The sequence below is a fragment of the Mixophyes fleayi genome, chromosome 3 (genome assembly GCF_038048845.1).
Source record: "Mixophyes fleayi isolate aMixFle1 chromosome 3, aMixFle1.hap1, whole genome shotgun sequence".
NCBI lineage: Eukaryota > Metazoa > Chordata > Amphibia > Anura > Limnodynastidae > Mixophyes > Mixophyes fleayi.
The window spans coordinates 2433014-2458028 of NC_134404.1; the positions used below are offsets into that span (position 1 = coordinate 2433014).

The window sequence follows — 25015 nt, forward strand, 5'->3', positions numbered from 1 at the left end:
CCCGACATTCACTGGTTCAATGAAAGCTTTAACTTTTGTGAGTAATTTGATCATCACTAGTCTGGGCTCTCTCAACTTTATCACCATGTGTTACATCTACACAATAACTGTACACAGTCTGATCCTGTACATCCAGCACAATATCACCTTTATCACCATGTGTTACACCTACACAATAACTGTACACAGTCTGATCCTGTACATCCAGCACACCATCACCTTTATCACCATGTGTTACACCTACACAATAACTGTACACAGTCTGATCCCTGTACATCCAGCACAATATCACCTTTATCACCATGTGTTACACCTACACAATAACTGTACACAGTCTGATCCTGTACATCCAGCACAATATCACCTTTATCACCATGTGTTACACCTACACAATAACTGTACACAGTCTGATCCCTGTACATCCAGCACAATATCACTTTTATCACCATGTGTTACACCGACACAATAACTGTACACAGTCTGATCCTTGTACATCCAGCACAATATCACCTTTATCACCATGTGTTACACCTACACAATAACTGTACACAGTCTGATCCCTGTACATCCAGCACAATATCACCTTTATCACCATGTGTTACACCTACACAATAACTGTACACAGTCTGTTCCCTGTACATCCAGCACAATATCACCTTTATCACCATGTGTTACACCTACACAATAACTGTACACAGTCTGATCCCTGTACATCCAGCACAATATCACCTTTATCACCATGTGTTACACATACACAGTAACTGTACACAGTCTGATCCTGTACATCCAGCACAATATCACCTTTATCACCATGTGTTACACCTACACAATAACTGTACACAGTCTGATCCTGTACATCCAGCACAATATCAACTTTATCCCCATGTGTTACACCTACACAATAACAGTACACAGTCTGATCCCTGTACATCCAGCACAATATCACCTTTAACACCATGTGTTACACCTACACAATAACTGTACACAGTCTGATCCCTGTCCATCCTGCACAATATCACCTTTATCACCATGTGTTACACCTACACAATAACTGTACACAGTCTGATCCTTGTACATCCAGCACAATATCACCTTTATCACCATGTGTTACACCTACACAATAACTGTACACAGTCTGATCCTGTACATCCAGCACAATATCACCTTTATCACCATGTGTTACACCTACACAATAACTGTACACAGTCTGATCCCTGTACATCCAGCACAATATCACTTTTATCACCATGTGTTACACCGACACAATAACTGTACACAGTCTGATCCTTGTACATCCAGCACAATATCACCTCTATCACCATGTGTTACACCTACACAATAACTGTACACAGTCTGATCCCTGTACATCCAGCACAATATCACCTTTATCACCATGTGTTACACCTACACAATAACTGTACACAGTCTGTTCCCTGTACATCCAGCACAATATCACCTTTATCACCATGTGTTACACCTACACAATAACTGTACACAGTCTGATACTGTACATCCAGCACAATATCACCTTTATCACCATGTGTTACACCTACACAATAACTGTACACAGTCTGATCCCTGTACATCCAGCACAATATCACCTTTATCACCATGTGTTACACATACACAGTAACTGTACACAGTCTGATCCTGTACATCCAGCACAATATCACCTTTATCACCATGTGTTACACCTACACAATAACTGTACAGTCTGATCCTGTACATCCAGCACAATATCAACTTTATCCCCATGTGTTACACCTACACAATAACAGTACACAGTCTGATCCCTGTACATCCAGCACAATATCACCTTTAACACCATGTGTTACACCTACACAATAACTGTACACAGTCTGATCCCTGTCCATCCTGTACAATATCACCTTTATCACCATGTGTTACACCTACACAATAACTGTACACAGTCTGATCCTTGTACATCCAGCACAATATCACCTTTATCACCATGTGTTACACCTACACAATAACTGTACACAGTCTGATCCTGTACATCCAGCACAATATCACCTTTATCACCATGTGTTACACCTATACAATAACTGTACACAGTCTGATCCCTGTATATCCAGCACAATATCACCTTTATCACCATGTGTTACACCTACACAATAACTGTACACAGTCTGATCCCTGTACATCCAGCACAATATCATCTTTATCACCATGTATTACACCTATACAATAACTGTACACAGTCTGATCCCTGTACATCCAGCACAATATCACCTTTATCACCATGTATTACACCTACACAGTAACTGTACACAGTCTGATCCCTGTACATCCAGCACAATATCACCTTTATCACCATGTGTTACACCGACACAATAACTGTACACAGTCTGATCCCTGTACATCCAGCACAATATCACCTTTATCACCATGTGTTACACCTACACAATAACTGTACACAGTCTGTTCCCTGTACATCCAGCACAATATCACCTTTATCACCATGTGTTATACCTACACAATAACTGTACACAGTCTGATCCCTGTACATCCTGCACAATATCACCTTTATCACCATGTGTTACACATACACAGTAACTATACACAGTCTGATCCTGTACATCCAGCACAATATCACCTTTATCACCATGTGTTACACCTACACAATAACTGTACACAGTCTGATCCTGTACATCCAGCACAATATCAACTTTATCCCCATGTGTTACACCTACACAATAACAGTACACAGTCTGATCCTGTACATCCAGCACAATATCACCTTTAACACCATGTGTTACACCTACACAATAACTGTACACAGTCTGATCCCTGTACATCCTGCACAATATCACCTTTATCACCATGTGTTACACCTACACAATAACTGTACACAGTCTGATCCTTGTACATCCAGCACAATATCACCTTTATCACCATGTGTTACACCTACACAATAACTGTACACAGTCTGATCCTGTACATCCAGCACAATATCACCTTTATCCCCATGTGTTACACCTATACAATAACTGTACACAGTCTGATCCCTGTACATCCAGCACAATATCACCTTTATCACCATGTGTTATACCTACACAATAACTGTACACAGTCTGATCCCTGTACATCCAGCACAATATCATCTTTATCACCATGTATTACACCTATACAATAACTGTACACAGTCTGATCCCTGTACATCCAGCACAATATCACCTTTATCACCATGTGTTACACCTACACAATAACTGTACACAGTCTGATCCTGTACATCTAGCAAAATATCATCTCTCTTTTACAACAATAACATTATACATATTTCCTCAGACACATTACATGCCCTAACAGCATTACTATTGTTATTAATAATATAACACTGATTCTTGATGTAAAATAATAGATGTCAGTGTACTTCTGTTTAGAGATGAGCGCACTCGGATTTATGAAATCCGAGCCCACCCGAACGTTGCCGATCCGAGTCGGATCCGAGACAGATCCGGGTATTGGCGCCAAATTCAAATCTGAAACTGAGGCTCTGACTCATAATCCCGTTGTTGAATCTCGCGATACTCGGATCCTATAAATTCCCCGCTAGTCGCCGCCATCTTCACTCGGGCATTGATCAGGGTAGAGGGAGGGTGTGTTAGGTGGTCCTCTGTCCTGCTATATCTCGTGCTGTTCAGTGCTGTGCTGTGCTGTGCTGCGCTGTGCTCAGTCCAGTGGTGCTGTGTCCTGTGCTCTGTCCTTCTGAGGTCAGTGGTGCTGCTGGGTCCTGTGCTGCGTCCTGTTCAGTCCAGTGGTGCTGTGTCCTGTGCTCTGTGCTTCTAAGGGCATAGTTATTTCCCCAAGATTCCCCTGTGTTTAAAAAAATAAAAAAAAGTTATTTAAAAAAATACCAAAAACCAATTAATTTTTTTTTTAATTACCACAAAATTTGCACAACCAATCCTGCAGTATAAGCCCATTGGTACTGCAATATTACCAAGTTCACACATTCAGCAGTAAAAGTCCAGTGGTACTGCAATATTACAAAGTTCACACATTCTGCAGTATCAGTCCAGTGGTGCTGTGTCCTGTGCTCTGTCCTGCTGAGTTCCGTAGTGCTGCTGGGTCCTGTGCTGTGTCCTGTTCAGTCCAGTGGTGCTGTGTCCTGTGCTCTGTGCTTCTAAGGGCATAGTTATTTCCCCATTATTCCCAAGTTTTTTAAAAATGTAAAAAAAGTTATAAAAAAAAATAAAAATAAAAAATTAAAAAAATATATATAATTATAACCAAATTTGCAAAACCAATCCAGCAGTATAAGCCCATTGGTACTGCAATATTACCAAGTTCACACATTCAGCAGTAAAAGTCCAGTGGTACTGCAATATTACAAAGTTCACACATTCTGCAGTATCAGTCCAGTGGTGCTGTGTCCTGTGCTCTGTGCTTCTAAGGGCATAGTTATTTCCCCAATATTCCCCTGTGTTTAAAAAAATAATAAAAAGTTATTTAAAAAAATACCAAAAACTAATTAATTTTTTTTTTTAATTACCACAAAATTTGCACAACCAATCCTGCAGTATAAGCCCATTGGTACTGCATTATTACCAAGTTCACACATTCAGCAGTAAAAGTCCAGTGGTACTGCAATATTACATAGTTCACACATTCTGCAGTATCAGTCCAGTGGTGCTGTGTCCTGTGCTCTGTCCTGCTGAGTTCCGTAGTGCTGCTGGGTCCTGTGCTGTGTCCTGTTCAGTCCAGTGGTGCTGTGTCCTGTGCTCTGTGCTTCTAAGGGCATAGTTATTTCCCCATTATTCCCAAGTTTTTAAAAAATCAAAAAAAAGTTATAAAAAATATTAAAATAATTTTTTTTTAAAAAAAAGTAATTATAACCAAATTTGCAAAACCAATCCAGCAGTATAAGTCCATTGGTACTGCAATATTACCAAGTTCACACATTCTGCAGTATCTTATGCTACATATAATGGAGACCAAAAATTTGGAGGATAAAGTAGGGAAAGATCAAGACCCACTTCCTCCTAATGCTGAAGCTGCTGCCACTAGTCATGACATAGACGATGAAATGTCATCAACGTCGTCTTCCAAGCCCGATGCCCAGTCTCGTAGTACCGGGCATGTAAAATCCAAAAAGCCCAAGTTAAGAAAAAGTAGCAAAAAGAGAAACTTAAAATCATCTGAGGAGAAACGTAAAGTTGCCAATATGCCATTTACGACACGGAGTGGCAAGGAACGGCTTAGGCCCTGGCCCGTGTTCATGACTAGTGGTTCAGCTTCACCCACGGATCTTAGCCCTCCTCCTCCTCCCCCCCCCCTACAAAAAATTGAAGAGAGTTATGCTGTCAGCAACAAAACAGCAAACAACTCTGCCTTCTAAAGAGAAATTATCACAAATCCGCAAGGCGAGTCCAAGGATGTTGGTGGTTGTCAAGCCTGACCTTCCCATCACTGTACGGGAAGAGGTGGCTCGGGAGGAGCCTATTGATGATGTAGCTGGCGCTGTGGAGGAACTTGATGATGAGGATGGTGATGTGGTTATTGTAAATGAGGCACCAGGGGGGGAAACAGCTGATGTCCATGGGATGAAAAAGCCCATCGTCATGCCTGGTCAGAAGACCAAAAAATGCACCTCTTCGGTCTGGAGTTATTTTTATCCAAATCCAGACAACCAATGTATGGCCATATGTAGCTTATGTAAAGCTCAAATAAGCATGGGTAAGGATCTTGCCCACCTAGGAACATCCTCCCTTATACGTCACCTGAATAACCTTCATAGTTCAGTAGTTAGTTCAGGAACTGGGGCTAGGACCCTCATCGGTACAAGGACACCTAAATCCTGTGGTCCAGTTGGATACACACCAGCAACACCCTCCTCGTCAACTTCCTCCACAATCTCCATCAGATTCAGTCCTGCAGCCCAAGTCAGCAGCCAGACTGAGTCCTCCTCAATACGGGATTCATCCGAGGAATCCTGCAGCGGTACGCCTACTAATGCCACTGCTGCTGTTGCTGCTGTTAGTCGGTCATCTTCCCAGAGGGGAAGTCGTAAGACCGCTAAGTCTTTCACAAAACAATTGACCGTCCAACAGTCGTTTGCCATGACCACAAAATACGATAGTAGTCACCCTATTGCAAAGCGTATAACTGCGGCTGTAACTGCAATGTTGGTGTTAGACATGCGCCCGGTGTCCGCCATCAGTGGAGTGGGATTTAGATGGAGGTATTGTGTCCCCGGTACCAAATCCCGTCGAGATTCCACTTCACTAGGCAGGCGATACCAAAAATGTACAGAGAAGTACGATCAAGTGTCCTCAGTGCTCTAAAAAATGCGGTTGTACCCACTGTCCACTTAACCACAGACATGTGGAAGAGTGGTTCTGGGCAAACGAAGGACTATATGACTGTGACAGCCCACTGGGTAGATTCATCCCCTTCCGCAGCAACAGCAACAGCTGCATCAGTAGCAGCAACTACAAAATGGCTGCTCATGCAAAGGCAGGCAACATTGTGTATTACAGGCTTTAATAAGAGGCACAACGCTGACAACATATTAGAGAAACTGAGGGAAATTATCTCCCAGTGGCTTACCCCACTTAGACTCTCATGGGGATTTGTGGTGTCAGACAATGCCAGTAACATTGTGCGGGCATTAAATATGGGCAATTTCCAGCACGTCCCATGTTTTGCCCACACCATTAATTTGGTGGTGCAGCATTACCTCAAGAGTGACAGGGGTGTGCAGGAAATGCTTGCGGTGGCGCGCAAAACTGCTGGACACTTTCGGCATTCAGCCAGTGCCTACCGCAGACTAGAGGCACATCAAAAAAGCATAAACCTGCCCTGCCATCACCTCAAACAAGAGGTTGTGACGCGCTGGAACTCCACCCTCTATATGCTGCAGAGGATGGAGGAGCAGCTAAAGGCCATTCAGGCCTACACAGCCACCTACGACATAGGCAAAGAAGTGGGGATGCGCCTCAGTCAAGCGCAGTGGAGACTGATTTCCGTGTTGTGCAAGGTTCTGCAGCCATTTGAACTTGCCACACGAGAAGTCAGTTCCGACACTGCCAGCTTGAGTCAGGTCATTCCCCTGATCAGGCTGTTGCAGAAGCAGCTGGAGAAAGTGAGGGAGGAGCTGGTAAACCATTGCGATTACACCAAGCATGTAGCTCTTGTGGATGTAGCCCTTCGTACGCTTTGCCAGGATCCGAGGGTGGTCACTCTTTTAAAGTTAGAGGAATACATTCTGGCCACCGTGCTCGATCCTCGGTTTAAAGCGTATGTTGTGTCTCTGTTTCCGGCGGACACAAGTCTACAGCGGTGCAAAGACCTGCTGGTCAGGAGATTGTCCTCTGAAGAGGACCGTGACATGCCAACAGCTCCACCCTTATTTTCTTCCACATCTATGGCTGCGAGGAAAAAGCTCAGTTTTCCCAAAAGAGGCGCTGGCGGGGATGCTGATAACATCTGGTCCGGACTGAAGGACCTGCCAACCATTGCAGACATGTCTACTCTCGCTGCATTGGATGCTTCAACAATAGAAAAAATTGTGGATGATTACTTTGCTGACACCATCCAAGTAGACATGTCAGACAGTCCATAATGTTACTGGCAGGAAAAAAAGGCAGTTTGGAAGCCCCTGTACAAACTGGCTCTATTTTACCTGAGTTGTCCCCCCTCCAGTGTGTACTCGGAAAGAGTTTTTAGTGCAGCGGGGAACCTGGTCAGTGAGCGGCGAAGGAGGTTGCTTCCTCATAATGTTGAAAAAATGATGTTTTTTAAAATGAATAATCAATTCCTCAATGAAGTACAGCACTGCCCTCCAGATACTACAGAGGGACCTGTGGTTGTGGAGTCCAGCGGGGACGAATTGATAATGTGTGATGAGGAGGAAGTACACACTGTAGGGGGAGAGGAATCAGAGGTTGAGGATGAGGACGACATCTTGCCTCAGTAGAGCCTGTTTAGTCTGTACAGGGAGAGATGAATAGCTTTTTTGGTGTGGGGGCCCAAACAAACCAATCATTTCAGCCAAAGTTGTTTGGTAGGCCCTGTCGCTGAAATGATTGGTTTGTTAAAGTGTGCATGTCCTATTTCAACAACATAAGGGTGGGTGTGAGGGCCCAAGGACAATTCCATCTTGGAACTTTTTTTTTTGCATTATATGACCAATCAACAGTCGTTTGCCATGTTCAAAAAGTAAAACCAAATTTAAACAAATTCAAGAAATTAAACCAAAAGTAAAATGCCCTGTCGTAATTTAAAACAAGAGGTATTGACGTGCTCTAAAACTACTGTATTGTTGTTTATATTTTATAAACACTACACTTGAAAGCTTGAGTCTTTCAATAAAAAAGTAACTGTCCATTGCACGAATATTTGCAACAGGGACAATTTTAGGGTTAAGAAAGTCAACTAATAACACTTCGACGCTGTCTGTCTTTATAAACACTACACTTGGAAGTTGGAGGAGGTATTTTGGCCCCGGCACCAAATTTACTACCGGGGCCACTCCACTGTGCAGTCCATATTTAGGTGTATCAGATATTAAACAACGGTGACAGTTGATGCCCAATTTTTTAATTATATTGTTGGCGCTGTAAAAAATTGTGTTCCGGGCACACCACACTACGCAGTCCATACCCTTTTTTGGTGGAATTCTGACCCGTGGAGGTTTTTTTAATTATATTGTGGCCTCGTTACCAAATTGTGTACCGGGGCCACCACACTACGCAGTCCATACCCTTCTTTGGTGGAATTCTGACCCGTGGAGGGTTTTTTAATTATATTGTGGCCTCGGTACCAAATTGTGTACCGGGGCCACCACACTACGCAGTCAAGATAGATAGATGCGTATCATAGATAAAGTACATTCAGTGGTGTGGGGCAAATTGAAAAATATTCAAAATGCACTGACATTATCAAAAACAAGAGGTTTTCACACGCTGAAACTCCAACATGTATATGATGGAGAGGATGGAGGAGCAGCCGTATGTGCAGTGTAATGCAGACCTGTTGAAGGTTTTTTATATATTTTATTGTGGTGCCCAGTGCCCACTACTCTACGCAGTCCAGATACTATTTTTGGGTGTAATTCTGACCTGTTGAAGGTTTTCTATATATTTTTTATTGTGGTGCCCAGTGCCCACTACTCTACGCAGTCCAGATACTATTTTTGGGTGTAATGCAGACCTGTTGAAAGTTTTCTATATATTATATTGTGGTGGCCAGTGGCCAGTCCTCTATGCAGCCCAGATACTATTTTTGGGTGTAATTCAGACCTGTTGAAGGTTTTCTATATATTTTTTATTGTGGTGCCCAGTGCCCACTACTCTACGCAGTCCAGGTACATTTATTGGTGCGAATCATACAAGTTCAGTGTTTTTAATATATATTGTGGTGACCCACTCCTCTACGCAGTCCAGGTACATTTATTGGTGCGAATCATACAAGTTCAGGGTTTTTAATATATATTGTGGTGACCCACTCCTTTACGCAGTCCAGGTACATTTATTGGTGCGAATCATACAAGTTGATGGTTTTCTTATTATATATATTGTGGTGACCCACTCCTCTACGCAGTCCAGGTACATTTATTGCTGCAAATCATACAAGTTCAGGGTTTTTAATATATATTGTGGTGACCCACTCCTCTACGCAGTCCAGGTACATTTATTGCTGCGAATCATACAAGTTCAGGGTTTTTAATATATATTGTGGTGACCCACTCCTCTACGCAGTCCAGGTACATTTATTGCTGCGAATCATACAAGTTCAGGGTTTTTAATATATATTGTGGTGACCCAATCCTCTACGCAGTCCAGGTACATTTATTGGTGCGAATCATACAAGTTCAGGGTTTTTAATATATATTGTGGTGACCCACTCCTCTACGCAGTCCAGGTACATTTATTGCTGCGAATCATACAAGTTCAGGGTTTTTAATATATATTGTGGTGACCCAATCCTCTATGCAGTCCAGGTACATTTATTGGTGCGAATCATACAAGTTGATGGTTTTCTTATTATATATATTGTGGTGACCCACTCCTCTACGCAGTCCAGGTACATTTATTGCTGCAAATCATACAAGTTCAGGGTTTTTAATATATATTGTGGTGACCCACTCCTCTACGCAGTCCAGGTACATTTATTGCTGCGAATCATACAAGTTCAGGGTTTTTAATATATATTGTGGTGACCCACTCCTCTACGCAGTCCAGGTACATTTATTGCTGCGAATCATACAAGTTCAGGGTTTTTAATATATATTGTGGTGACCCACTCCTCTACGCAGTCCAGGTACATTTATTGCTGCGAATCATACAAGTTCAGGGTTTTTAATATATATTGTGGTGACCCAATCCTCTACGCAGTCCAGGTACATTTATTGGTGCGAATCATACAAGTTCAGGGTTTTTAATATATATTGTGGTGACCCACTCCTCTACGCAGTCCAGGTACATTTATTGCTGCGAATCATACAAGTTCAGGGTTTTTAATATATATTGTGGTGACCCAATCCTCTATGCAGTCCAGGTACATTTATTGGTGCGAATCATACAAGTTGATGGTTTTCTTATTATATATATTGTGGTGACCCACTCCTCTACGCAGTCCAGAAAGATACCTCGTTGCAACGTTTTGGACTAATAACTATATTGTGAGGTGTTCAGAATACACTGTAAATTAGTGGAAATGCTTGTTATTGAATGTTATTGAGGTTAATAATAGGGTAGGAGTGAAAATAAGCCCAAAAACTTGATTTTTAAACTTTTTATGTTTTTTTCAAAAAAAATCCGAATCCAAAACCTTAAATCCGAACCGAGACCTTTCGTCAAGTGTTTTGCGAGACAAATCCGAACCCCAAAAATAATGAAAATCCGGATCCAAAACACAAAACACGAGACCTCAAAAGTCGCCGGTGCACATCCCTACTTCTGTTAGAACATTTTACATATACAGCTGCTAATATGTTTCATGTATAGATGATCACATCCATACACATCTGTCTGAGTGCAGACACACTGGCAGTTTTATGGCTGGATGTTACACATTACATTATTGCCATATTACTATCATTTCAGTTGTTCCTCTCATGCGTCCAACGTTAAATATAGGTGCACATATTGTATTTATGTCCATGTAAGATAGAGAGCTTTCCACCCCTAGACCAAGATGTGACTGAGGACCTCAGTGTCATACAATCATACTACATGCTTTGTAATCATGATTACCTGGTTCAATGTACATAATAAGAATAATAATTATATTGTTATTCTTATACTAAATTATTATTGTTTGATAAAATTCACCATCAAATACCAAACTTCAATGTGTTTTTCTCCCCTCGTATCATTTCATAGCATTTGGAAATGTTGCCCTTGGAGGCCGTGCGACACAGTCATCTGTATATTTTGAAAAGGATTTTGGATATTTGGGTCTGGCTGCGAATGGAATCAATGGAAACCAGGATTCTGTATATAATCATGGATCGTGTTGTCACACACATAATGATTTCTCTCCCTGGTGGAGGGTGGATTTACTGAGGTCCCACAAGATTCACCATATAACAATCACAAACAGAGGTGACTGCTGTGGAGAACGACTGAATGGAGCAGAAATTCTTATTGGAAACTCATTGGCAAATAATGGAAATAGCAATCCAAGGTGATGACACATTATACACAGAAATGTCACAAAGTTTTTTTCAGTAAAGTTGCACTAATAAAGCAATTTACTAGGATAGAATTGTTGGTAGAGAAGATCCAATAATACTAACTTGCAAAATTACACTTATATTGGCAGTAAATTGTTGTGTTACATATATATACATTATATATATATATATATATATATATATATATATATATATATACACATATGTATATACATATATATATATATATATATATATATATATATATATATATATATATATATGCAAAAAACCTTATGGTTTAACATGTCCGGGTACAGGTTTATTACATTTACACACTATGTAAAATGTAAGTAAACTATTGAAACTCTTTCGCTCAAACTCCAAACGCAATGAAATTACGACGATTAAGGCAGAAACCTTAATGGACTTGTTCCTTGCACAATACAGACATGGTATGTCATCACATCCTGCGGTTAGCTGCAGATTCAGCACTATCATGGAGTGAGATTACTGTCACTCACACAATACAGACATGGTATGTCATCACATCCTGTGGTTAGCTGCAGATTCAGCACTATCATGGAGTCAGATTGCTGTCTCACACAATACAGACATGGTATGTCATCACATCCTGTGGTTAGCTGCAGATTCAGCACTATCATGGAGTGAGATTACTGTCACTCACACAATACAGACATGGTATGTCATCACATCCTGTGGTTAGCTGCAGATTCAGCACTATCATGTAGTCAGATTGCTGTCACTCACACAATACAGACATGGTATGTCATCACATCCTGTGGTTAGCTGCAGATTCAGCACTATCATGAAGTGAGATTGCTGTCACTCACACAATACAGACATGGTATGTCATCACATCCTGTGGTTAGCTGCAGATTCAGCACTATCATGGAGTCAGATTGCTGTCACTCACACAATACAGACATGGTATGTCATCCCATCCTGCGGTTAGCTGCAGATTCAGCACTATCATGGAGTCAGATTACTGTCACTCACACAATACAGACATGGTATGTCATCACATCCTGCGGTTAGCTGCAGATTCAGCACTATCATGGAGTGAGATTGCTGTCACTCACAAAATGGTGGAGCTGCTAATTCACAGATTTGTGTGTTCACTAGAATACACACATACAGTACTATTACATTTTCTTAGTTTAGCTTTTTCGTAGTTTAGGGCCTGGGTGTCTTAGAAAGAGACATTAAGGCAACTTCATAAAAAAGTAGAACTCCAAATTCCATATAGAGCATTTCTCCCTCCAAGACTGTGCCAGCTCATAAAAGATACCTGCAGAACATAGCTCATCACCAAACAGTATTTGCTCCCGAAAGATGCCTGCAGAGCATCCCTCCACCCACAATACTCCCCGCAGCTGTCAGACCCCTGCAGAACATCCCTCCACTCAACATACTACGCCCTCCTGACAGATCCTTGTTGAGCATTCCTCCATCCAATATTGTGTCTGCTCCTAAAAGATACTGTCACGGTTTGGTAAACTGGATTCTTAGGTCTGCCCAACTTAGCACTACTCCCAGTAAGGTGCGGAGTCTAACGGACAGATGGTTTTCACCATGGACCACCGCAAGGTGGTTTGGGCTTCGCTGCGTCTGGCCGCAGGTCGAGGCCCTTACCAGGAGTGTCAGACGAGACGCTATAGGGGAGATAGTAGAATAAGATTCTGTCTGGAGGCAGGAACAGAAGGCCAGGAGCCAAATAGAATAATGGAATGAGATGGAGCGTTAGTTCTTAAGCCAGCGGCACAGTAGGGACAGGTAGAGCGTGAGCTCTTCAGCCAGCGGCACACATGGCGACAGAAGAGGTATAATCCTTTTACCCAGCGGCACAATAGAGACAGCTGAAGTGTGAGTTCTTTAGCCAGCGGCACAATAGAGAGTGGTGGAGCATGAGCTCTTCAGCCAGCAGCACACATGGCGACAGAAGAGATATAATCCTTTTAGCCAGCGGCACAATAGAGGCAGCTGAAGTGTGAGTTCTTTAGCCAGTGGCACAATGGAGACAGGTAAAACATAAGCTCTTTAGCCAGTGGCACAATGGAGACAGGTGCAGCATGAACAGTTTAGCCAGCAGTATAGCGGAGACAAGTGTAGCTTGAGCAATTCAGCCAGTGGCACAACGAAGACAAGTGCAGCCTGAATGGTTCAGCCAGCAGTATAACGAAGACAGGTGCAGCTTGAGTAATTCAGTCAGCGGCACAACGGAGACAAGTGCAACATGAACGGTTCAGCCAGCAGTATAGCGAAGACAGGTGCAGCTTGAGTAGTTCAGTCAGCGGCACAACGAAGACAGACAGGCGCTGAGGATCCAAGGTAGAACACACAGGAGACAATACGGTAAGTCTAATCAGGCAGGTAACTTGATCAACAGGCACTGAGGAGAAGGGGGAAGTGCCTTTTGAAGTTTGGAGCCAGTCTGATAGCCAATAGAAAACTTTCAGAGGACATCAAGGATACGGTCCGTGCATGCGCAGCACCAAAGTCAGGTCGCCAGCAGCTGCAACATGAATCAGGGAGGAACAGGTGAGCTTGTCGGTCTTCGGTTATGGAAGCCGAATGACCGTCATGTGACAGATACCTGCAATACATGCCTCCTCACCAAATATGGTTCCTGTGACTGATAGACCCCTGCAGAGAATCTCTCTATATGTTTGGATTACACTGTTGTGCAGTTTGCTAAAATATTTTCCAATAAAGACTTGTTGGCTTTATGTATCCTTAAAAGTTAGCTTAGGGCTTGTAAAAGAGGGTAATGGCAGACATTGCTCACTGAAAACCAAACTAAGCAGAGGCTTATATACCAATTTAATGTAATTTAACTCTATTGTTATTTTGCAGTTGAACTTTTTTATGAAGTTGCTTTACTGTCGCTTTCTTAGATACCCAGGCCCTACTGTCACGGTTTGGTACACTGGATTCTTGGGTCTGCCTAACTTGGCGCTACTCCCAGGGAGAGGGGTCTAATGGTTGGATGGTATTCACCAGTGACCACCGCAAGGTTATTTGTACTTAGTGGCGTCCGCCCGCAGGTCGCGTCCCCTACCAGGAGTGTCAGGCGAGACCCTAGGGGAGTAAATAATAAGATGTTATGAAGAGACGCAATGGAAGTAGATGGAATGTAAGCGCTTTGGCCAAATAGCGGAGTGAAGCCAGATGCAGAGTGAACAATACAACTAGCAGGTTAATGGAGACTAGTGTGGCTTGAGCAGTACAGCCTGTAGTGTAACGGAACAATAAAGATAGATGCAGCGTCAATAGTCCAGCCAGCAGGGTAACGAAGACAAGTGCAGCTTGAACAATACAGCCCATAGTATAGCGACACAATAAGGATAGGTGCAGCGTGAACAGTCCAGCCAGCAGGATAACAGAGGCAGGTGCAGCTTGAGCAGTATAGCCTGTAGTACAACAGCACAGAGGAGACAGGAGCAGCGTGAACAGTTCAGACAGCAGTGCAACGAGGACAAGGAGGCGCTTAGGATCCAAGGTAAACATACAGGAGACAAGACAAAGTCTAATCAGGCAGGTAAATTGATCAACAGGCACTGAGGAGAAGGAGGAAGTACCTTTTCAAGTTTGGAGCCAAACTGATAACCAATGGAAAACACGCAGAGGACACAAAGGCTTAAGGTCTGCGCATGCGCAGAATCAAAGCCAGGATGCCAGCAGCTGAAGTATACATCAATGGGGAACAGGTTAGCGTGTCGGTCTTCGGTTGTGGAAGCTGAATGACCGCCGTGTGACATCTAAACTACGATAAAGCTAAACATAGAAAATGTAATAGTACTGTATATGTCTATTCCAGTGAACACACAAATCTGTGAATTAGCAGCTCCACCAATCTCACTACAAGATAGTGCTAAATCTGCAGCTAACCACAGGATGTGATGACATACCATGTCTGTATTGTGTGAGTGACAGCAATCTGACTCCATGATAGTGCTGAATCTGCAGCTAACCACAGGATGTGATGACATACCATGTCTGTATTGTGTGAGTGACAGCAATCTCACTCCATGATAGTGCTGAATCTGCTGCTAACCACAGGATGTGATGACATACCATGTCTGTATTGTGTGAGTGACAGTAATCTCACAACATGATAGTGCTGAATCTGCAGCTAACCACAGGATGTGATGACATACCATGTCTGTATTGTGTGAGTGACAGTAATCTCACAACATGATAGTGCTGAATCTGCAGCTAACCACAGGATGTGATGACATACCATGTCTGTATTGTGCAAGGAACAAGTCCATTAAGGTTTCTGCCTTAATAGTCGTAATTTCATTGCTTTTTTGCAGTTTGAGTGGAAGTGTTTCAATCATTTTCTTACTTTTTAGACGCTATGTAAGTGTAACAAATCTTAATGGGACATGTTAAACCGTAAGGTTTTTGTCTGTGAAATTTCATAGCTTTTTGTAAAGTTAAAATATTTATGATATCAAATTCAGAAACATGAACATAAAAATTAAACAGCAGATAAGAATCACTTGTCCCATCTAGATTCCACTAAATTTGTAATCCCTTATAAACAAGAGTGTTTACATTGCTCTATTATACTAACCTCTACCACATCTGCTGGATGCCTATCCTAGTTTTCTACTACTGTTTTGGTAGTAATTTTTCCTCTGATTTCCTCTAAACCCAGCCCCTCTGTTTGCCAACTGCACCAGTTTTTTTTCTCGCATCACCTGCTATGTACCAGTCTCTCTCACATGGCACCCCATTCTTACCAGCTTTTCTTTACTTGTTACTAAATATGCCCAACAAATTTTCTGCCATCCCATATGCTCACAAGCTTTCTTCTCACATACTAGCCTGTTTGCCTTCAACCATATCTTATGTGCTACACAAGGCTAACCCGTGGCTCTCCAGGTGTTTTGAATCTACAAGACACAGCCTGCCTTGCTACATATCGGCTGGATATCTGCTGACCAATCATGCTGGGGCCTGCAGTTTTACAGCACCTGGAGAGCCAAGGGTTGGCCAGGCCTGTGCTACAATGTGTGGTGCAGTATGTATGCATGTATATTTTAGCAGGCAGTGGTGGGGTGCAGGATGCATGTATGTTCTGGCAGGCGGTGGTGGGGTTCAGTATGTATGTATGTATGTTCTGGCAGGCGGTGGTGGGGTGCAGCATATATTTATGCTCTGGCAGGCAAGGGTAGCATGCAATATCTATGTTCTGTCAGGCAGTGGTGGCATGCAGTATGTATGTATCAATGTTCTGGCAGGCGGTGGCGGGGTGCAGCATGTATGTATGTTCTGGCATGCAGTGGTGGGGTGCAGTATGTATGTATCAATGTTCTGGCAGGCAGTGGTGGGGTTCAGTATGTATGTATGTATGTTCTGGCAGGCAGTGGTGGGGTGCAGCATATATTTATGCTCTGGCAGGCAAGGGTAGCATGCAATATCTATGTTCTATCAGGCAGTGGTGGCATGCAGTATGTATGTATCAATGTTCTGGCAGGCAGTGGCAGGGTGCAGCATGTATTCATGTTCTGGCATGCAGTGGTGGTATAGTATTGTGCAATTAGTAAAGAGCAAAATAGTAGTTATGTACGAGACAAGCAGAAGTAGATCTATTTGTGGCCATTTATCAGTGAATGATTGGGGGAAATGACATAAAAAAGTGTGGATAGACAATGGTGTCTGTGCAGTGACAAGTTTATACAGATTCTGTAGCAAGGTATAGGTGAAGAGTAATGGGTTGGAAACACTGGCACCTGTGGTTAATGGATTGGTCCCATAGACACAATGTCAGTGTAAGTGAATTTGGCAGAGTGACACTCTGCTACTGTAAGAGAACAGGGCATGATGGCACATCGCTAGTTAAACTAAATTGGTTGTAGTGTCATATACTGCCTGGTAGGAATAACCTATAGACAAGGAACACAGATACTCCCAAAAAAATGCAGTATGATTGCTGACACAGCAGTATTTAAATCATTATAGCAATGACAAGCTAATGCAAGGTCAATCGTCCTTGTAGGTGTTAGGGTTAATAATGTAATCAGTGAGAGGTGCTGAAAGGTCTTGTCCTGCAGGACAGCTACCTCTAAATCTGGTTTCTCCACCTTTGTGAGTGACACGGCTACTGTTACATTATGAGACAGCAGGCAATCTTTCTTTAGAAAAATCTGGGACACCTTAAAACCCGCTCCTCTCACAGAGTACTTTTAAATCTCCCGCCCCCAGCTCAGTGCAGTGAATAAATTAACTGACGTCACTGAGCAGCAGGAGGTTTAAATGGATCTGCTACACATTGAACGGACCATTAAACTCTAAAATGAGTCTGGTGTCAGGGCTGAAAATGTTAGTGTGTGTCCCCCGCAGCCCCAAAACCCCAGCCATTTCCCCTGCAGCCTGCAAACATGGCTAATTGATCCTGCTGACAGAAGGAAATTTCTTAGCGAGGGAGGTCAGCCTTATTTGTACTCGCAAGTGAAACCATTCTGAGTACACCCAGCACACACATCTATCTGACATGCGCAACATTATAAAATTTTGTAAATATCTTTAAAATTGGGCATATTTTACCAAATTGTAGAAAAACTAAGTTTCTCAAAATTTTAAACCTTCAAAGGTACTTCTCAGCCTTAATAGCTTTCTAACAAAACAAACCCCAAGTCTTAAAGCCTCCTGTACACTGAGTTACGCTCTCCCAAATACAACAGAAAAGCTATGACTTTTGCAAAACAGGAAGTGAAAAAAACAGTGACATTTTGAATTTTAGATTATCCCTAATTTGGCATTCTTATTCTTTTTTTCTGAAATTCGGCATGCGGCACCGATGGACGATTCTCCATTGGCATGTCAAATTTCAACTGTAGCCCTTCAAACTCCAAATCCCCCCCTCTCACAAAATTAATAACATGGCGGAATGCCGATTATTAGTTTCAACCTTAACATAAGGGCACGAAAAATGAAATAAAGGATTTAGGAGTTAGTGTGAGAGAGATGAGGTAGAATGGATTATTAATGAGGATGGATACAATGGGGGGGGGGGGCAGGACACAATACGGGGTGGGTACAGGATACAACACGGGGGGATTTCTTGCCCGAAGAGGCCGGGAAACTCTTCCTCCTAGACGGTAAGAAGGAGGCCGCCCTAGGAGTTGCAATTTCCACTCCCTATTCCATCTGTAACCCCAAATTTTTGACGTCTGTACAACTGGTTTCTTCCAATGGACCTCAGCTAACTTCTGCCTTCGTAGATTCTGGTGCCGCAGGAAACTTTATTTCGACCTCTTGCAGCTCCATTTGTCTGTCCAAACTCTGTTTCAGCTGCTAACCCTCACTGCTGTTGATGGTAATCGTGTCAGCAACGGTTCCATCTCCAGTATTATCTCACCTGTGCTGCTATGAGTAGGAGCTCTCCATCAAGAGTGGATCCAGTTCCTGGTACTGCCTCAATCTGTGAATCCTCTCATCCTGGGCCTGCCCTGGCTTCGTGCCCATACTCCCCAGTTCGACCGGGTTCGTGCTGAGGTTACATCCTAGGGTCCTCAATGCCATAACCAGTGTCTCGTCCTTTGGTTTCTCGTACCTCCTGCCATGTTCTTCCGTCTGAGACCATTCTTCCTCCCGCCTATGGAGCTTTCAAGGATGTCTTCTTCAAAATTAACTCTGAAGTCCTTTCTCCTCATCGTCCTTGGGACTGCCCTATTGATTTGGTTCCGGTTAAGCAGATTCCCTGTGGAAGGATTTATCCTCTGTCTCTTCCCGAGATCCAAGCCATGTCCCAGAAAATCTCTGAAATATTTGCCTTGCGGGTTCATTAGGAAATCCTCTTCTCCCCCATGTTACAATGCAAGGGGTGCAAATTAGTATTCTGTTTTGCACATAAGTTAAATACTGACTGTTTTTTCATGTAGCACACAAATACTTGATAGCTTATTTGTACACTGAAATTTAAAGTTAACATGTGTGTGTTACATGAAAAAACAGTCAGTATTTAACTTATGTGCAAAACAGAAGACTCATTTGCACCCCTTGCATTGTAACATGGTTTTGTCCAGGAGCCTGAAATAAGGATCCTCTTCATTTTAGATCCTTAATGAATCAGGCCCCTGGTTATCATCTGCAAACAAATGGACAAACCGAACGGGTGAACCAAGACCTCGAGGTGTTCTTACAATACTTTTCCTTTGACAATCAAACGGACTGGTCAGGTTTCACCTCCATGAGTCCTCAGGCCCCTCCCCTTTTGTCATTGTCTATGGGACTCAACCCAGTCTCCCAGACTTTTCTACCAACGCTTCTTCTTCTGTCCTTGCTGTTTATGCCTTATTATGAGATTTCACGCACATCTGGTCAGTAACTAAAACCAAGACCCTGGAGTCATCTCCATGTCAAAAACTGTCTGCTGTCTGCCTATATTTCAGGTCGGGGAGAAAGTTTGGTTATCCACACGTAATCTCAAGCTCAGAGTTCCTTCCCAAAAATTGACCTTTCTTCCTCAAGGTTCATGATGTTTTTCATGTTTCTCTCCTTAAGCCAATAATTATTAGTAAGTATCACCAACTTCCTCATTGCCCTGCTCCTATATGGACCTCAGCTGGCGATGAATTTGAGGTTAGTCGTATTGTGGACTCTCGTATTCTTCATGGACATCATCAGTTTCTGGTTCATTGGAAGTGCTTTGGCCCGGAAGAGAGATCTTGGGTTGACAAACAGGATCTCCATGCTCCACTCCTGTTAATACAGTTTTTTAAAGAAAAATCTAGACTTCCTTCGACACGGAGAAGGGAGGGGGTACTGTCAGGCACCGTCCTTGTGTCTTCTCTCCTACACAGGCGGACGCCTCTTTCCGGCTCTCTCTCCGTTTCTGGTTGCCGAGCAACCAAACGTACTTCCTCCTCTGCCTTGCCGATCTGTTCAGCACATACGGGCCCCGTTGCTAAGCAATGGGACGCTATTCTAGGTCCCAGTGGCGGCATTTCACATCACCGCCGTCGGTAATCAGGCCCTTACTGCTCCTATATAATCTGGGCTCTGGCACCTGTCTGATACCAGAGTATTAGGTCCCTCTGCTCCAGTGCTTACAGTATTCACACTGCATTCTTATTGACTCCTGTGTTTGACCCGGCTATTGTTCTTGACCTGCTTGTGTTTGCTTCTCTTGTCTGATCCTGATTCCAGTGTTTGACCCGGATTGTTTGACTAAGTTTACGAATTCTCCTTTTGTGACCTTCATTGCCTTGCCTGTGTGGTTTGACCCAGATTGCCTGGCACCTCTTCCATCTACGCTTTGCTGACTGCTCACTCTGAGGACCGTGACCAGCTAAGTCCAAACTCCCTTGTGGGGGTCCCTGGTGAAGACCCGGGGCCACGTTAGACTCTGCACTTCTTTGTTGAGTAGTGCTAAAGTCAGCAAGCAACCCCTCCAGCTTCCTAAGTACGTGACAGGGCAGTTGCTGGTGGAGGTATATGGGGCAGTAGCTACGGTTGCTGGGTAACGTGACGTCAGAGGTGTTGGACGGTTGCCGGGTGACCGGGTCTCTGTATCAAAAAACATACTAGTAGGTTAATTGGCTACTATCAAAATTGACCCTGGTCTCTCTCTGTCTGTGTGTGTATGTTATGGCATTTAGACTGTAAGCTCCAATGGGTCAGGGACTGATGTGAATGAGTTCTCTGTACAGCGCTCTATAAATAAATGGTGATGATGATATCAATATATATATAACACACAGGGGGGGCAGGATACACAGGAGAGTATTATATAATACAGGGGGAGCAGGATATATATATAGGGGGGCAGAGTATAACACAGGAGAGACAGGATACAATACGGAAAGATGCATGATATAACAGACAAGGGGGGGCAGGATACACAGGGGAGTAGTATATAATACAGGAGGAGCGGGATATATATATAGGTTTGCAGAATATAACACAGGGGAAGCAGGATAAAAAACACGGAAAGAGGCAGAATACACAGGGGAGAAGTATATAATACAGGGGGCAGAATATAACACAGGGGAAGCAGGATACAATACTGAAGGGGGTAGGATATAACGCACGTGGGGTGCACAGTCACCTGTCCCACTGGAGCAGTTGCTGGTAGGGGTATATGGGGCAGAAGCTGCAGTTGTTAGGTAACGGGATATCACAGGTGACCGGGTCTCTGTATCGCGTTTATAGCGATTATATATATACAAGTTAACCCGTGCATGATACTCATGCATTCTAGTCAAATCAAGATACTTAGGGTCTTAAAAAGTTTCTTGTCATGCATTTGGGCCTAGCCTAGGCCTCCTCAGGGGAAGATCGTTACTTCCCGACGCAAGCGCCCTTTTTAATGTGTGTTCATGAGGTAAAATTACCTCACGAAAATGAGTTTGACCCCTCAACTCGTAAATTTAGCCTTTACTACCCCTCCCACGGGGGGAAGGGGGGATGATGGAAGTTAACTGACTTGACTATTCTAATTTTTTTGTCAAATAATGTCAGTATACCAAATTTCAGGTCAATTGGATGAGCCCTTTCTGAGAAAATAGTTTTTTCCACACACACACACACACACACACTAACGCACGCCTCTACACATGTGTGTTCATGAGGTAAAATTACCTCACGAAAATGAGTTTGAGCCCTACCAAATTTCAGCCCTTTTTGAATTTTTTTTTCCAACACACACTAAGAATTTAGTAGGTCAGTGTATAACTCTGCCCAGCAGGTGGCGCTGCAACTTGTTTTTTTTTTCCGCACGCACACAGACGCCACTAAGCATTTATATATTAGATATATATATATATATATATATATATATATATATATGGAGCAGAATACAAAGGGGGTGCAGAATGCAACACAGCAGGTCAGGATATAACACAGAAGGGGTCAGGATGCAATACAGAAAGGGGCAGGGTATAAAACTTGGCAGGATACACAGGGGAGTAGGATACGATACAGGGGGTGCAGGATACAACACAGCGGAACAGGATATAACATAGACAGGGGTCAGGAGACAATACGGAAAGGGGCAGGATATAACACACGGAGGGGGGAAGCGCAGTCACCTGTCTCACTGGGTCAGTTGCTGGTGGGGGTATATGGCGCAGTACCTGCAGCTGCTGGGTAATGTGTCTGGCTGCGGTCATAGATACAGGATCGCATCACGCAAGAGGACCGGACCTAGACCTCCCGATACAGATAACTGCCCCCCCCCATGAATTTGCAGACAATGCAAATATCACGTTCCTATTACACTAGCGCTGATAAGATCTATGAACAGAAGCACAGAGGAACAGAACAAGTTATTTGTTCCCAAGGCTGAAATACCCACACAAACCTCCTGCGTTCCACTACCCCACTGTCTATAACTAATGTTTAGTAAACATAAATCTTTCACGCGTCAGTAAAAATGTTAGTTCTGTAATAAGAAAATTTGACATACTGGGTGTCTGCTCTGATGGTGGGTTGATATCAAGGGGGTCATCCTCTCAGGGAAGGTATCCAAGATTACCGGTTCTACTGCTTCTGTTCCCGGGCACAGCGATGGAGGAGGCAAATGATAAAACTCCTAAAAACCTCTTCCTCTCACAGAGTACTTTTAATTTTCTCACCCCCAGCTCAGTGCAGTGAATAAATTAACTGATGTCGCTGAGGGGCGGCAAGTTTAAAACAATCCCTGTTTCAGGTGCTCTGGTACCACTCTATGGTATTAAACTGTGAAATGAGAGCAGTGCATGGTGCCTCCCCTCAATATAAAAACACAAACCAGCCCCACTGTACCCAGCAAATATGGCTAATTTCTCCTGCTCACAGAAGAAAATTTCTTAGTGAGAGGGTCAGCCATATTTATACTCGCAAGTGAAGCCTCTCTGAGTACACCCTGCACAGACCTTTATTTAACATGCGCAACATTATGAAATTCTGTGAAATCCCCTATCCATAAAATGGGGCATATTTTACCAAATTGTAAATAAAACTGTAAGTTTCTCAAAATTTTAAACCCACAAAGGCACTCCTCAGCCATAATAGATGTCTAACAAAGCAAACCCCAAGGGGGTAAATGTATCAAGGTTTGTTTGTTTTATACTTTATTCGCCATTATTACCCTACACCCACCGCCCAGTGGTGCAGGAAGAACCCTAGTGCTTTCAACACTGGACTGGGTGTCCCTAGAGGGGAGGCCTGCTTGTTTTTTTTGGCGGACCCCACTACCTGGGAATCCAGCCCAGTGCTGAACAGCCTTGGGTTGGATTGTCATTATGGCAGGGGGACCCCTGCCGCGTGTCCCACTGCTATAGTGTCACCAACCCCAGCTGGTTTGACTAATGCTTGAAAATCAGGAGGACCCCACGCAAATTTTTTCCACGATTTTCACGGAACCAGCAGTAGTCTGGCAGCACTAGGGTTAGGGTTAATAATGAATAGGGGGGGGGACCTCACGCTTTTTTTTTTTAACTTTGATCTATTTTAACAGTTTTTACAGCTGCCGGAGCTCCGGCGTATGACAGGCAGTGTAACAGTGATGTGTTTATACAACATGCTGCTATCAAGCAGCGTGTTGTATCTGGTGTATTTGAAAGCAAACTCTCCTGAGTTTGCTTAATCGCAGCTTCATACATTTGAGACTTGTATAGCTGCACTGGCAAACAGTCGGGAGTTTGATCTGTTTCGATTTTGGAAATAGCTATTTTGACAGGAGCACAACTCTGGCAATTTTATATGAAATCTCAGCTTCATACATGTGAGAGTTTCAACTCTCCCGAGAAAATCACTGGGTTTGCAAAATCGGACCTTGATACATTTACCCCCAAGTCTTAAAACCTCCTGTACACTGAGTTACGCTCTCCCTAAAAAAACAGAAAAATGGTGACTTTTGCAGAACAGGAAGTGGAAAAAAATGGTGAGAGTTTGAAATTTAGATTATTGCTAATTTGTCATTTTTTATTCTTTTTTGCTGAAATTTTTCATGCGGCACCTGTGGACAGTTCCCCATTCACGTGCCAAATTTCAGCTTAATAGCTTTAATACTGTTTAAAATGTAGCCCTTCAAACACCATGACCCCTCTCACAGATTTAACATGGCAGAATGCTGTTTATTAGATGTAACCTTAATATAAGGGCCCAACTGGGCCCCTATAATATATTGTTTTTAATTTAATTCCAAAAAACCTTGTAACTTTAAATGTTGGTTTAGTTTTGGTATTATATTAGTATCCGCAGACAGGATATAGTCTAATAATAGATACACAATATATCGTCTTTACACTAATAAAAGTTATATAATATTATGTATAAATCTTGTACTTTGAGTCACTGTTAACGAAACAGTGACAACCTTGTAATGAAGACATTCAGGAATCACTTTGTTTC

At 42.9% G+C, this 25015-nt stretch overlaps 1 protein-coding gene and 1 long non-coding RNA gene across 2 annotated transcripts in view; both read left to right on the plus strand.

Moving 5' to 3' along the window:
- Positions 1 to 25015, plus strand: part of LOC142143301 (uncharacterized) — a 195074-nt gene that overhangs the window by 39183 nt on the left and 130876 nt on the right. The gene's annotated exons all lie outside the window — the stretch shown is intronic.
- The window catches only part of LOC142143276 (uncharacterized), a 152990-nt gene that overhangs the window by 11026 nt on the left and 116949 nt on the right, over positions 1 to 25015 (plus strand). The window contains exon 4 of the mRNA XM_075200986.1: positions 11352 to 11655. Within this exon, the coding sequence (XP_075057087.1) occupies positions 11352 to 11655 (304 nt within the window). The remainder of the gene's footprint in view (positions 1 to 11351; positions 11656 to 25015) is intronic.